We start from the raw sequence: 11,740 nt of genomic DNA on the forward strand, positions 1-11,740 counted from the left end.
TCGGGGCCGGGTCGGCGGGCGGGGCCGGCGGGGGCCAGGGCCGGGGCCGGGGCCGGGGCCGGGACCGGGACCGGGCGCGTTTCGGGGCCGGGCCGGGCCATGGCGAGCTCGGAGCGGAGCGCGCTGCTCACGTACCGCCTGTGCGGCGGCTCGGGCGAGGAGGAGCGGGGCCGGGAGCGCGGCCGGGCCGCCGCCGCCGCCGCCCCCCGCAAGCTGCCCACCTTCTTGGGCGTTGTGGTGCCCACGCTGCTTTCCATGTTCAGCGTCGTCCTCTTCCTGCGCCTCGGTAAGTGCCGCCGCCCCCCGGGGACGCCCCCCCCTCCCCCTCCGGCTGCATCCCGAGTCCCCCGGGACCACCAGCCCTGCCTGATACCCCCAGTCCGGTCCCCGTGGCATCCCGAGGCCTCCTGCGTCTGGACCCCCTGTGGTCACCCCGAGCCCCCCAGTCTGGAGCCCTGGTGTCCTCCCTTTGCCCTCCCGGTGCTTTCCCCCCAGCCTTCCAGTCTGACGTCCCAGTATTCCCTCTGAGCTCCCCCAGTCTGGATCCCACTGTCCTCCCAGTGCCCTCTCCTGACCCGCCCCCCCCCCCCCCCCAGTCTGGGGTCCCAGTTCTCTCAGTTCTCCCCCAGTGCTCTGTTCTCTCCAGACCCCTCTAGTCTGGGGCCTGGGGCCCAGGGGCTCCTGCTCTGTCTGCAGGATGGGAACCCGGTTAGGGACCTCAGTGTCCCCACCAAGGGACCTCAGTCCAAAGCCCTAGTGTCCCTGGGGCAGGACTCCTGTGCCTTCCTTAAATAGAATTCCAGTGCCCTTGTATCCCCCCATCCACTGGTGCAGAGAACCCGCTGGTCCCCAGGCATCCCCCAGTGCTGGGCTCTGGCACCTCAGTACAGCACCCCAGTTTTCTCCCGGACCCTGTATGGTGTCCTAGGGGCAGGGCCCTGGTGTTCCCACATCAGGTACCCAGCTTGCCCCCCCTGCCCCCCCCCCCCGCTGTTCAAACAGAACAGACTGGATCCCAGTCTGCTCCCAGTCTGTTACTGGGAAGCCTGGGAGAACTAGGGGGAGCAGGCTGGCCACGGACTGGGGGAGATGCTCGCCCTTTGCAGGGGCCCTGGCAGGGGAAAGATGCTCCAGCCTGGCCCAGGGCAGGCAGAGAGGCCCAGGACAAACAGCGTCTGCCCTGGTCCGGGAACAGGGAATGTTTTTCCTCTTTCACTTTCTGTCCAGCTCACGGAAAGGCCAGGGCAGGAGTTGGCTGCGTGCCCAGGGGGGCCAGTAGGCCCTGGGCGGGCCTTGGGCCCCTTCCCCTGCCTGGGGAACCTGCCAGGCTGTGGGCATAGCTCTCCCCTGCTATCACTCACCACCTTCCCACTCTCCCACGGTGGGCACCGGCGTCCCCCCCCCTGCCTGCCCCAGCCCGGGGTGCGTAACCCCAGGGAGCCTGAGGCTGGAAGGGAAGTGCAGGGCGGAGGGGGAGGGGAGCTGCCGGGAAGAGGAACTGTCCCACTGTGGCGGGGCCTTGGCTCCCCCCCCGGCAGCCCCCTGCTTCCCCCATGCCTCAAACACCCCTCAGATCTCCAGGCTGAGCAGCCCTTCCTACTTAGCCCGACACTGCTTTCAGGGCGTCCCTTTATTTCCCCTACCCTCACATTTGCCACTTGGGCACCCTCCAGCCCTCTGGGGATCAGAGGGGGTGCCCCCAAACCCAGCCTGTCTCCCTTGGAGCTGCTTGTGGTGGCCGTGCCCCGGCACCCCCCTCGCCTCCCCGCGGGCATGGCTGTGGCCTGGCTTGCGGCTGAGATAGGGCATCTCCCGGCAGCCGCTGCAGCCCCTTCCTGCCCTCAGCGCCACCAGGCTCCCCTCCCCGTCACCCTGGGCAGGCCCGTGGGGCGCCCTGGGTGCCCTGTCCCCAGGCGGGGGGGAAGCACACCAGGCAGCAGGGGCCCACCTGGCAGGGACGCCCCAGGGCTGCTCTTGCTTCCCGCTTTGCAGTGAGCCAGCAGAGCGGCAACGGAACCCCGCGGGGAGCACATCAGTTCCTGGTGCCCGAGCTGGTGTGCAAGGCAGCCCCTGCCCGCTGAGGGTGGGTCCTGGCACCCCTCCGCAGCGCCCCGGGGCTGGGCGAGCAGCAGCAGAGCCCCTGCCCTGTTTGTTTGCTTTTTGGGTGCGCCTGGGCCTGATCCTGGCACGGCAGGAGGATGGGGATGCCCTGAGGTGGGGGGGGGCACCGGCTGGGCTGGCCCCAGGCACTGCTGTGGGTGGGAGGTGGCAGCACCCCAGGGTTGGGATATCCCCTCACCCTGGAAGGGAAGGGGGTGGCATGTCTGGAGGAAGCTGTAGGCACGGGGATGGGAGCAGCCAGCATGCTTCAGTGGGACGAGCTGTGCGTGGTGGCTGTGCCCGGGGACGCTGTCCTGGGAGTGTTCCCTGCCCAGCTAACAAGCATGCTGACCTCTGCCCTGTCCTCGGCAGGGTTCGTGGTGGGCCATGCTGGGTTGTACCAAGCCCTGGCCATGTTCGCAGTGGCATACTTCATCATCGGCATGACGGTGCTCTCCGTGTGTGCCATCGCCACCAACGGGGCACTGGATGCCGGAGGAGCCTACTGTATCCTTTGCCGTGGGTGCTGCTGGGGCAGAGCACGTGGGACAAAATCTGGGGACCACCCAGTGGCCTCGGGGTGCCATGCTGGGGCTGGGACCCTCTTGGCCTGAGAGGGAGGGGTGGGGACACCCGATGGTGGTGTCTTCTTTGACTTGAGCAAGATATGATCAGCCGTGCCCTGGGCCCGGAGTTCGGGGGCAGTATCGGGATCATGTTTTTCCTGGCCAACGTGTGTGGCAGTGCCCTCTACGTGCTGGGGCTGGTGGAGGCGGTGGTGGACAGCTTTGGGATCCCACCTGGTGAGTACCCCCATGTGATGGGTGGCAGAGTGTCCCTTACCCAAGCAGTCCCAGCATCTTGCCAGGCATGCCAAGCACCATGTATGGCTCTCCCAGTCCTCTGGCCCGTGAGTTGGTGCCTCTCATGCCTGGCACAATGCCGGTGGCTCTCAGATCCCAGGGATGCACCTGCCTCTGAGCCCCACTGATGCTGGCTTATTTCTGCCCAGGGCAAAAAGTGGGCACAGGCGTCCACGTCCTGCCCCAGAGCTACTGGTATGAGCTGCTCTACGGTACCGTGCTGCTGGCCCTCTGCCTCGTCGTGTGCCTTGTGGGTGCCTCCATCTACGCCAAAGCCACCTTCCTTATCTTCCTCATCGTCGCAGGTGTCCTAGGCACCATCCTCATCAGCTTCTTCGCTACACAGCCCCTTGGGGTGCCCATCCGTCTGCCCCACTTCAATGTCTCCGAGACTGAGAATGGCTCCTTCACCGGCTTCTCCCTTGCCACCCTGCGAGAAAACCTGGGGGGTGAGGAGAGGCTCCCTCCACCCTGCCTGCGGTACCCATTGTGGCACTGGCAGCTCCACACCAGCAGGGGCTTGCTGGAGCCTGGGGGCAGTTTGTGGGCACAAAGCAGGTGCTGTGGGGTGGTTTCTCCCGTGGTTTGTGTATCAGGACATTGCGAGGGTTTATGGTGGGGCTCTGCTGCCCTGGACAGACCGTTGCAGCCTGTGCCTGTGTCTCTTGCAGGTGGGTACGGGGTGGACTACACCACCGGGCAGGTGATGAGCTTCAGCTCCGTCTTTGCGGTGATGTTCAATGGCTGCACCGGCATCATGGCAGGCTCCAACATGTCAGGTATGGGCACGGGGTGCTGGGCTGGAGGAGAGCAGAGGTGTGCTGTGCCTATGGGCACTAATGCTGCCCGCTCCTGCCCACAGGAGACCTGAAGCGCCCGAGCTACTCCATCCCGCGGGGCACTATCTCTGCTGTGCTCTTTACCTACCTCGTCTACAACCTGCTGGCTTTCCTCATGTGTGCCACCTGCAACAGGTACAGCCATCTGTCCCTTCACCAGGGCCATTGGTGCCAGGGCCGAGGCAGGTGCCAGTGTATCTGTGTCCCTCTCCAGGATCCTCCTGCAGAAAGACTACGGCTTCTTGCGTGACATCAGTATCTTCCCACCCTTGGTCACCGTGGGCATCTATGCTGCCACCCTCTCTGCGGCCATGAGCAACCTCATCGGGGCATCCCGCATCCTCTATGCCCTGGCCCGGGATGATCTCTTTGGTGAGTGCCTGGAGCACACTGGTACCCGCCAGAGCCCACCTGGCAGATTGTCCCTGCTAGGGACCAGCCCTGGCACCGGGGAGCCCCCTTCCTGGTGTGGGGTTCATGCTTTGTGGATTGGCATGTGCCCATTTGGGTCACCTGTGTGCCCCGGTGTTTGCCCCTGCCCTAGCACCCATGGTGGGAACAGGACTCTTGGCTGGTGGCCGAGCCTGTTGGTGCCTGCTGGGGTGCCCCAGCCCAATCTCTCCGCTCTGCCCACAGGCCGGGCGCTGGCGCTGGCTAAGAAGACATCTTCCAGTGGGAACCCAGTGATGGCGGTGATCCTCTCCTGGCTGGTGGTTCAGGTGAGTTTGCCAGCAATGCTCCTTTCCTGGCCTCACCAGGTGAAGGTGGGTTGGCACCTGGGCTGGGCATTGTGGAGCCTGGCATGGCCCCCTAACCCTGGGGATCCCCCCCACTACCCCGAGTCCCCTGCCCCAGGTATCCTGCTGTGACTGTGCCCTTCCTTCCCTGAGCCCATAAATGAAGGATGAATCGTAGCAAAGGGTGGGGATTCCTGCCTGTGTGGCAGTGCCCGTACCCTTTCCCTGCACACTGCTGTTGCATGCCCCAAGCTTGGCAGGGATGGCTCGGGCATGTGCCGGGGTTGCCCTCCTGGGGGGTGCATTCACACTGTGCCCCTCCTGTGCTCTCTGCAGCTGGTGCTCTTCTCTGGGAAGCTCAACACCATTGCAGGGGTCGTGACCACCTTCTTCCTCCTGGTTTATGCCACTGTCAACCTGGCCTGCCTGGCACTGGAGTGGGCATCAGCCCCCAACTTCAGGTACCTGCTAGCACAGGAGAGGGAGGCTGCACCAAGATGCTGGGCAGGCACCCGTCTGTCCGTCCGTCTGCCTCTGGTTCCCCTGCTATCCATGTGCCCACTGCCCCTCTGCGGGGCAGAGATGCTGAACACCCCTCTCCTGGGCATTTGAGGGGCCAGAGACACCCCCACCCCTGGGGAGGGAGAAGAGGACAGGTGCCAGTGTGATGCTGTCTTGGCATAGTCCTCATGCCCTGGCACCACTTTGCTGAGCAGGTACAGATAAATCCAGCACCACCGGGTACCACCCGCCCCCTCCCCTTAGGCTTTCCGGAGATAATTTATAGCCTGTGCCCGCCCGGCATCCCCCAGGCAGCTTGCCAAGAGGTGATGGAGCCCACTTTCCATTAGCACTAATTAAACTAACAGAGAAGGGGGAGGAAGGGAGGGGGATCCTGGGTGAGGGGAGGAGAAGAGGTCTTCCAGGAAGGAGGAATGTGTGTGGCAGGCAGCCCCAGCCTGGGCGTGGGGCGTGGGGTACCCTGGTACAGAGCTGCCCAAATCTGTGGCAGGGGGGCATTGCAGGGTGGCTGGGGAGAGCCTGATCTCCCTCTTGGGTGATGCCTGCTGCCCTCGGCGCAGGATGCTGCGACTCCAAAGCAGGGAGAGTCCCCCAGGTGCAACAGAAGTGATGCCTGAGCAGGGCTGGGTGGCACTGCCCAGGAGCCCCCCAGAGTGCCCCATTTCCAAGGGAGATCTGGTGTCTGTGCCAGGCTGGAGCTTGTTCCCCCCCCCCCAGCCCCAGCTGCTCCCTTGGCTGGGCACAGATGGGGCAGGATCGGTGCCTGGGGGTGAAGATGCTGGGGTGGGTGGTGACAGTCCTCTCTTGCCCACCCCACATCTGGTGGTGCCCCCCTCCTCCCCACACTGAGGTCTCCATGAAGCGCAGCGGAAAAGGATTTTAATTACCTTTCAGGAAAAACAACAATTAGAGAAAATAACAACTTCTCGCCTCCCTGCCTCTGCCTCCCTGTGCCAGGCTGAGCGGGCACTGCGGCTGCCGGCACTGCCACGCATTGCCTGACGGTACCTGGCCCCTGGGTGTGCCAGGGCAGTGCCAGCCCCATAACTCTCGTCACCTCTGTTTGCCAGGGGCTGGCAGCAAGGGGGTGCCCGGTGACCTGGGAGGTGCCATCTCCCCCTGTGCCTTCTTCCACAGGCATTTGGGGAGCCTGATATGCCCTGGGCTGGCACAGCAGGAGTTCACTGGTGGTGGCTGGTGTGACACCTTGCCACAGCCACCCTTGCCATGCCCACCCTGCAGCCGCCATGGGAACAACACAGTAGCGGGTGTCCCCTTGTCCCTGCTCCAGGCCCACCTTCCGGTACTTCACCTGGCACACGTGCCTGCTGGGCATTGCAGGCTGCTGCGTCATGATGTTCCTCATCAGCCCCATGTCAGCCTCAGCGAGCCTGGGCTTCCTCCTCGTCCTCCTCCTCGCTCTCCACTACCTCTCACCCAGCAGCACCTGGGGCTACATCAGCCAGGCTCTCATCTTCCACCAGGTGAGCCCTGTCCCCCTCCGCTGTCCCCTCATGGGGTGAAGAGCAGGTGTCCCCAGGCTGGTGTCTGCATGGCAGCTCTGGGCAGTGTGTCCTTGAGGCTGGCATCTCCATGGGGTGGGTTGTTGAAAGGAGGAGGGTTCCTCACCTGCTGCCCTCCCTTCCTCCCTCCAGGTGCGGAAGTACCTGCTGATGCTGGATGTGCGGAAGGACCATGTCAAGTTCTGGCGCCCACAGATGCTGCTGATGGTGCAGAACCCACGGGGCAGTGCCCGCCTCATCGACTTTGTCAATGACCTCAAGAAGAGCGGTCTCTATGTCCTGGGCCATGTCGAGCTGCAGGACTTGGGTGAGGGTCTGCACTGTCCCCAGTGCTGATGGCTTCTGCTCTTGCTGTGGTGCCAGGGGGGCTCCTGGTGTCCTTGGGGTGACACGGCTGCCCAGCTGCAGGGTGGGCATAGCAAGGGAATGTCAGCATTTTGGGCACATGCATGGCACCTTGGGCTTGGTTTGGTATGAGGGATGTAGATGGCTTGTTTCTGTCCCATGCCTCCTGTGCACACGTGCACACAAGCTTGCACATGTGTGTGCTCAAGTATTCACCCCTACATGTGCACATAGGGCTCCTGCATGTGTTGGTGCTGGTGTGTGCATGTGGCACATGCCACCTAGGCTCCTCTGGGCCCCTGTGCAGCATGGTCCCATTGCACAGGTCAGTGCCTGTGCACACCCAGAACACACGTGACTTGGCACAGCCTTGCCCGTGTGTGTGCCAGTCCATTCTCACCTCATGCTTGCTTCTGTGTGTCTATGAGCTTCAGTGGTGTTTGCACCCTGGTGCATGTTGGTTTGTACATGTGCTCCCTGGCACATGCCGTGACTGTCCCCATCACTGCCCCACGCCCCCCCCCCGTTGCCATGGTGACTAATGGCCTGAAATTGGGGAGTGGGGATGGGGCTGCTTGGGGTTTTTTTCCTGTATATTTATGTGTAATTTCCTATCTCTGGCTGGAAGCACCTGCTTCCACTCTCCCTGTCTCATGGCTGCTGGGGTGGGCATAGGAGTTGGCATTGGTTTTGCAGGGGGAGGTGCTGCAGGGATACCAGGGTGTGCCCCTGGCATGGGATGCCTGATCCCTTGGTGTTGTTCTTGCTCCTCACCTAGACATGCTGCCCTCAGACCCGCTCCAGCCCCAGCAGGACTCGTGGCTGAGCTTGGTGGACAAGCTGAATGTCAAGGCCTTTGTCAGCCTCACCCTTGCGCCCTCGGTGCGACATGGTGTCCGGCAGCTCCTCTTCACCTCTGGCCTTGGTGAGTGGTGCTGGGGCTGGTATGGGTGGGGGTCCACTATGCTGCCCCTGCGGGGTGAGAAGTGCCAAGGGGTTTGGAGGCACCTGGATGGGCAATGCCAAAGCTGAGTTGGGGCTTGGAGGCATCAGTGGTGAACAATGCTGAAGCCAAGACAGAGTCCCCGTTGGCAATGTTGAAGGGCTTGAAGACACCTGGATGGGCAATGCCAAAGGGCTTGGAAGCACCCAGCATGGGCAGTGCCAAAGCCAAGTCAGAATATGGAAAGGTGTTGGGTGGGCAATGCCAAAGCCAGGTTGAGTCTTGGAGGCATCTGGATGCATGATACTGAGATCAGCAGGGTGAGCAATGCCAGAGCCAAGCTGTGGCTTGTTGGCACCTGCAGTGCCAGGGGGGCTGCTGGAGCCCTCCACCTCTGCTCAGCCAGGCCGGCGCTGTCTCTCCGGCAGGTGGGATGCGTCCCAACACACTAGTGCTGGGCTTCTACGATGATGCAGAACCGCAGGACGGTCTAGCCCAGCACCCTGCCTTCACCAGCGCCCGCGAGGAGGTCCCCCTGGGCTTCCCCCCTCTGCGGGCGCCCACCGCCCCCAAGCTGCTGTCAGCCCGGGAGTACGTGGGCATCGTGGCTGATGCCCTGAAGATGCTTCGCAATGTCCTGCTGGCCCGGCAGCTGGAGAGCCTGGACAAGGCCTGGGAGCTGCGGCGGGCTGCCAGCCCCCCACCCACCATCCACGTCTGGCCCGTCAACCTGCTGCGGCCTGACAGCGCCCGCTATGCCGACACCTGCAGCCTTTTCCTGCTGCAGATGGCCTGCGTCCTCAACATGGCGCGGGCCTGGCGCCGGGCCCGCCTGCGCCTCTTCCTCTGTGTGGAGGCAGGCGCCATGCCCCATGCCCAGGAGGAGAAGCTGCGCCAGCTCCTCAAGGACTTGCGCATCCAGGCCCAGATCCAGCTGGTGCCCTGGGACGCCATCACCCGCCTACACTGGCAAACCTGCCGGGGACCCCCTGGGGGGCCTGCCGGAGAGGTGGAGGAGGAGGAGGAGGAGGAAGGGTCCGTGAACTTCCCGGTCAATGCTGCCCAAGTGTCGGATGAGTACGTCTGCGCCGCCAACAAACTCGTCCTGGAGCAGAGCCCTGCGCCAGCCGTGCGCTTCCTCTACTTGCCGCGGCCGCCGGCCGACACCAGCCTCTACCCGCTGTACCTGCACCAGCTGGAGCTGCTCACCCGTGGGCTGGGCCCCACCGTGCTGGTGCACGGGGTGAGTGCCGTCACCAGCACCCAGCTGTAGGTCACCCCCGGGTTCCCCCTCGGCTCCCTGCACTCTCTTTCGCCCAGTGCCTTTAGCAGCCCGAGCCTGGGGCTGCCCCCAGCCCTGGCGTCCTCACCCTGGTGGGCAGGGAGGGGTCAGTGCCCCCAGGCTGGGAGGTTGGGGGGGGTGGGTGTGTGTGTTGGGGGGATGGATTGGTTTTTGGGGGAGTGTCTCCTGCAGAGGATTAAAGCTGGCCCTGGCAGGATCCGGGCACAGCCCTGGCACCGGCTGCGCAGCGCGGTGCATTCACAGTGCCTTTTCTTTGGGGTGGGTGGGGAGGGGGGGATATTGGGGTCCCAGGGAATGCCAAGCACGGGGTGGCCCAGTTGGCTGCTGGGAGCCCCTTGGTTGCACCCTGCACCCCCTCCCTCCCCCTGCTTCCCCCTCCCACAGCCCCCAGCCTCTCCTCCGCCAGCTCCTCCGGGCACCCAGCCAGCAGCGGGGATTGATTAAAGGCAGCCTCGACCTTGGTGCCCCGGCTCCCCGCCATCCTCCCTGCCTTTCATTAGGAAAAATTAAATGGGAAGGAGTGGGGGAGGGGAGCCCGGATGCCTGGGTTCCCTGCGTGAGGCTGGGGGTGGTGGCAGGGGGGAGCAGTCAGGTGCTGGCCATGATGGCTGTGGGTATGGCACCCTGGATCTTACTCAGCAGCCCCAGTACTGCTTTAATCTGTAGCTTCCCCCCACCCCCACCATGGGGTCTGAGCTTCTGGCAGGGAGGGGTGGAAATGATCCGGGGTCTGGGGGGACTCACCCAAACACCTGGGTCCTCTGGCCTTGCTCTGGGACCTGTTTCATGGGGCGTTGCCATCTCCCTGCACCCATCATGACCTGCACCGAGGAGCTGGCTTTTGCCCCTTGCCCTTCCCTTATTGATTATAGAGGAGGGCAGGAAATTGCCTGGGCGCTGGGTGATAAATCCATCGGGTACCTGGCAGATGGGCAGCACGCCCAGACCCTGCCTGATGGATTGCTTCCTATTAGCCCCGGCACGGTGGAGGGGGCTGCTCCGGGCCAGGCTGGACTCCAGTGGCAGGGACAAGCATGGCACTGCTGCCTATGCCCCTTCTCCACAAGCCTGGCACTGCCAGTTGCTACTCTGCTCAGCCGGAGGGCTGGAAAAACCCAGGAGGCTGGGTGCTGCTGGAGAGAAAAAAGGGCGGGGGGGCATTGCTCCCCACACTTTGCAGTGGGTTGTGCCCAAATCCTCACCTTGGTGCATGGGCAGGGGGCTGGGCTGGCTTTGCTCCCTGCTGCCAGAGGTGGGTGCCCTGGGGTGGGCACTGTGTGACCCGCAGGCTTTATTTACAAACAGGCGGGAGCTGGCACAGGGCAGCCGGGCACCAGTGGGACCCAGCGGCCTATAATGTTAATTATCACCACGTAATTAAAAGCCCATAAAAAGCCTCACACTTCATTAAATTAAAGCTTCCCCGCACTGTGCCGACGGGCTCCAGCAGAGTTAACCTTGGCTGTGCCAGGCACCAGCTCCACCGCAGCTGGGGACGCGTGGCTGGGGTTGTACGGGACCTGAGGCCAGGAGTATGCAGCCCTGACATCGTAGGGGGGATACGGCATTGCCCATGCATGGGCACCCCCCACCCATTTATCACCTCTGGGCCACATGTGCCTGGGCACACAGGGGGAGCACACATGGGGATGCTGTCCCAGTCAGAGGTGCCCTCATGGCATCGCATGGACGTGTGTGCCCATGCTAGTCCTGCAGATGTGCCGTCACACATGCTAGGATGCGGGCGGGGGGCTGACACAGTGCACACCCAGATGTGCAGATGTGCATATGCATATGTGCATGCATGGCTGCTGCAAAGGCAGCATCGGATGCCGACGCACCAGCTGTGGCGCACAACGCCCACGTGGCACACACCTACACGAACAGCATTTCTTCCTCTCTCCTAATGTACAGACATGCAGACAAACACACACACACGCTGCATCTTCTCCAGGCTCCCACCCATCGCTGCTGGTGCCTGGGAAGGCGATGGGCTGCCAGGAAAGCACTCACCTCTGCCTGCCCTCTCTGTGCCTCAGTTTCCCCACGGGCTATGCTGTGCTGGGGAGAGAGGGATGCATGAGGGACCCCCAAACCCTCCTGGTGGCTGGGGGCCCTGAGTCAGGGGTGCTGTGCTGAGGTCTGGGGGGATACCAAGTGGGAGGGGCACTAGAAATGTGTGTGTGAGCACGCTTGCACAGAATGGGGGTGCTGTGCTGGGGGTGTGTGTATGCGCACAAGAGGTGTCTATATGTGCGCGTGCGTTGGGGTCTATACCCACCCCTAGGTGCGATGCACTGAAGTGCACACAGGGCTCAGTGGGTGGGGGGAGCGCACACACCTATGAACACAGGGTACGCAAACTGGCACACGCATGTGCCCAGCACCCCTGGGCGCTGCTGCTGAGTGGGGCCATGGGCTGGGGCTGGCCGGGGGGCAGCAGGGGCCAGGGGCTGGCCGAGGGGCTGCATGGGGCAGGCGCCAGTGGGTGCCTGTGACCTGGCCCTGCGGGGGTGGGCAGCCAACGGGGCCTTGGCTATTTCTTGGAAATTTCGCAGCATTCAT

General features: G+C 63.6%; 1 protein-coding gene across 1 annotated transcript; it reads left to right on the forward strand.

Moving 5' to 3' along the window:
• Positions 1–3: 3 nt before the first annotated feature.
• Positions 4–10,575, forward strand: SLC12A9 (solute carrier family 12 member 9). Its single transcript, XM_080409897.1, has 13 exons — positions 4–286; positions 2,473–2,607; positions 2,766–2,903; positions 3,113–3,412; positions 3,635–3,742; positions 3,826–3,937; positions 4,017–4,174; positions 4,439–4,521; positions 4,876–5,000; positions 6,353–6,545; positions 6,717–6,891; positions 7,708–7,854; positions 8,301–10,575. Exons 1-13 carry the CDS (start codon positions 100–102, stop codon positions 9,143–9,145), a joined length of 2,706 nt encoding a protein of 901 aa, XP_080266023.1. The 5' UTR covers positions 4–99; the 3' UTR covers positions 9,146–10,575.
• Positions 10,576–11,740: the final 1,165 nt, after the last annotated feature.

This window comes from Falco punctatus (genome assembly GCF_963210335.1).
Source record: "Falco punctatus genome assembly, chromosome: 13".
NCBI lineage: Eukaryota > Metazoa > Chordata > Aves > Falconiformes > Falconidae > Falco > Falco punctatus.

Bases quoted from the DNA above. Each gene is read 5' to 3' on its own strand.
- SLC12A9 (XM_080409897.1), top strand. From the start codon at position 100: ATGGCGAGCTCGGAGCGGAGCGCGCTGCTCACGTACCGCCTGTGCGGC. The intron at 287-2,472 runs GTAAGTGCCGCC...TGTCCTCGGCAG, and splicing joins CGTCCTCTTCCTGCGCCTCG to GGTTCGTGGTGGGCCATGCT. The intron at 2,904-3,112 runs GTGAGTACCCCC...ATTTCTGCCCAG, and splicing joins CAGCTTTGGGATCCCACCTG to GGCAAAAAGTGGGCACAGGC.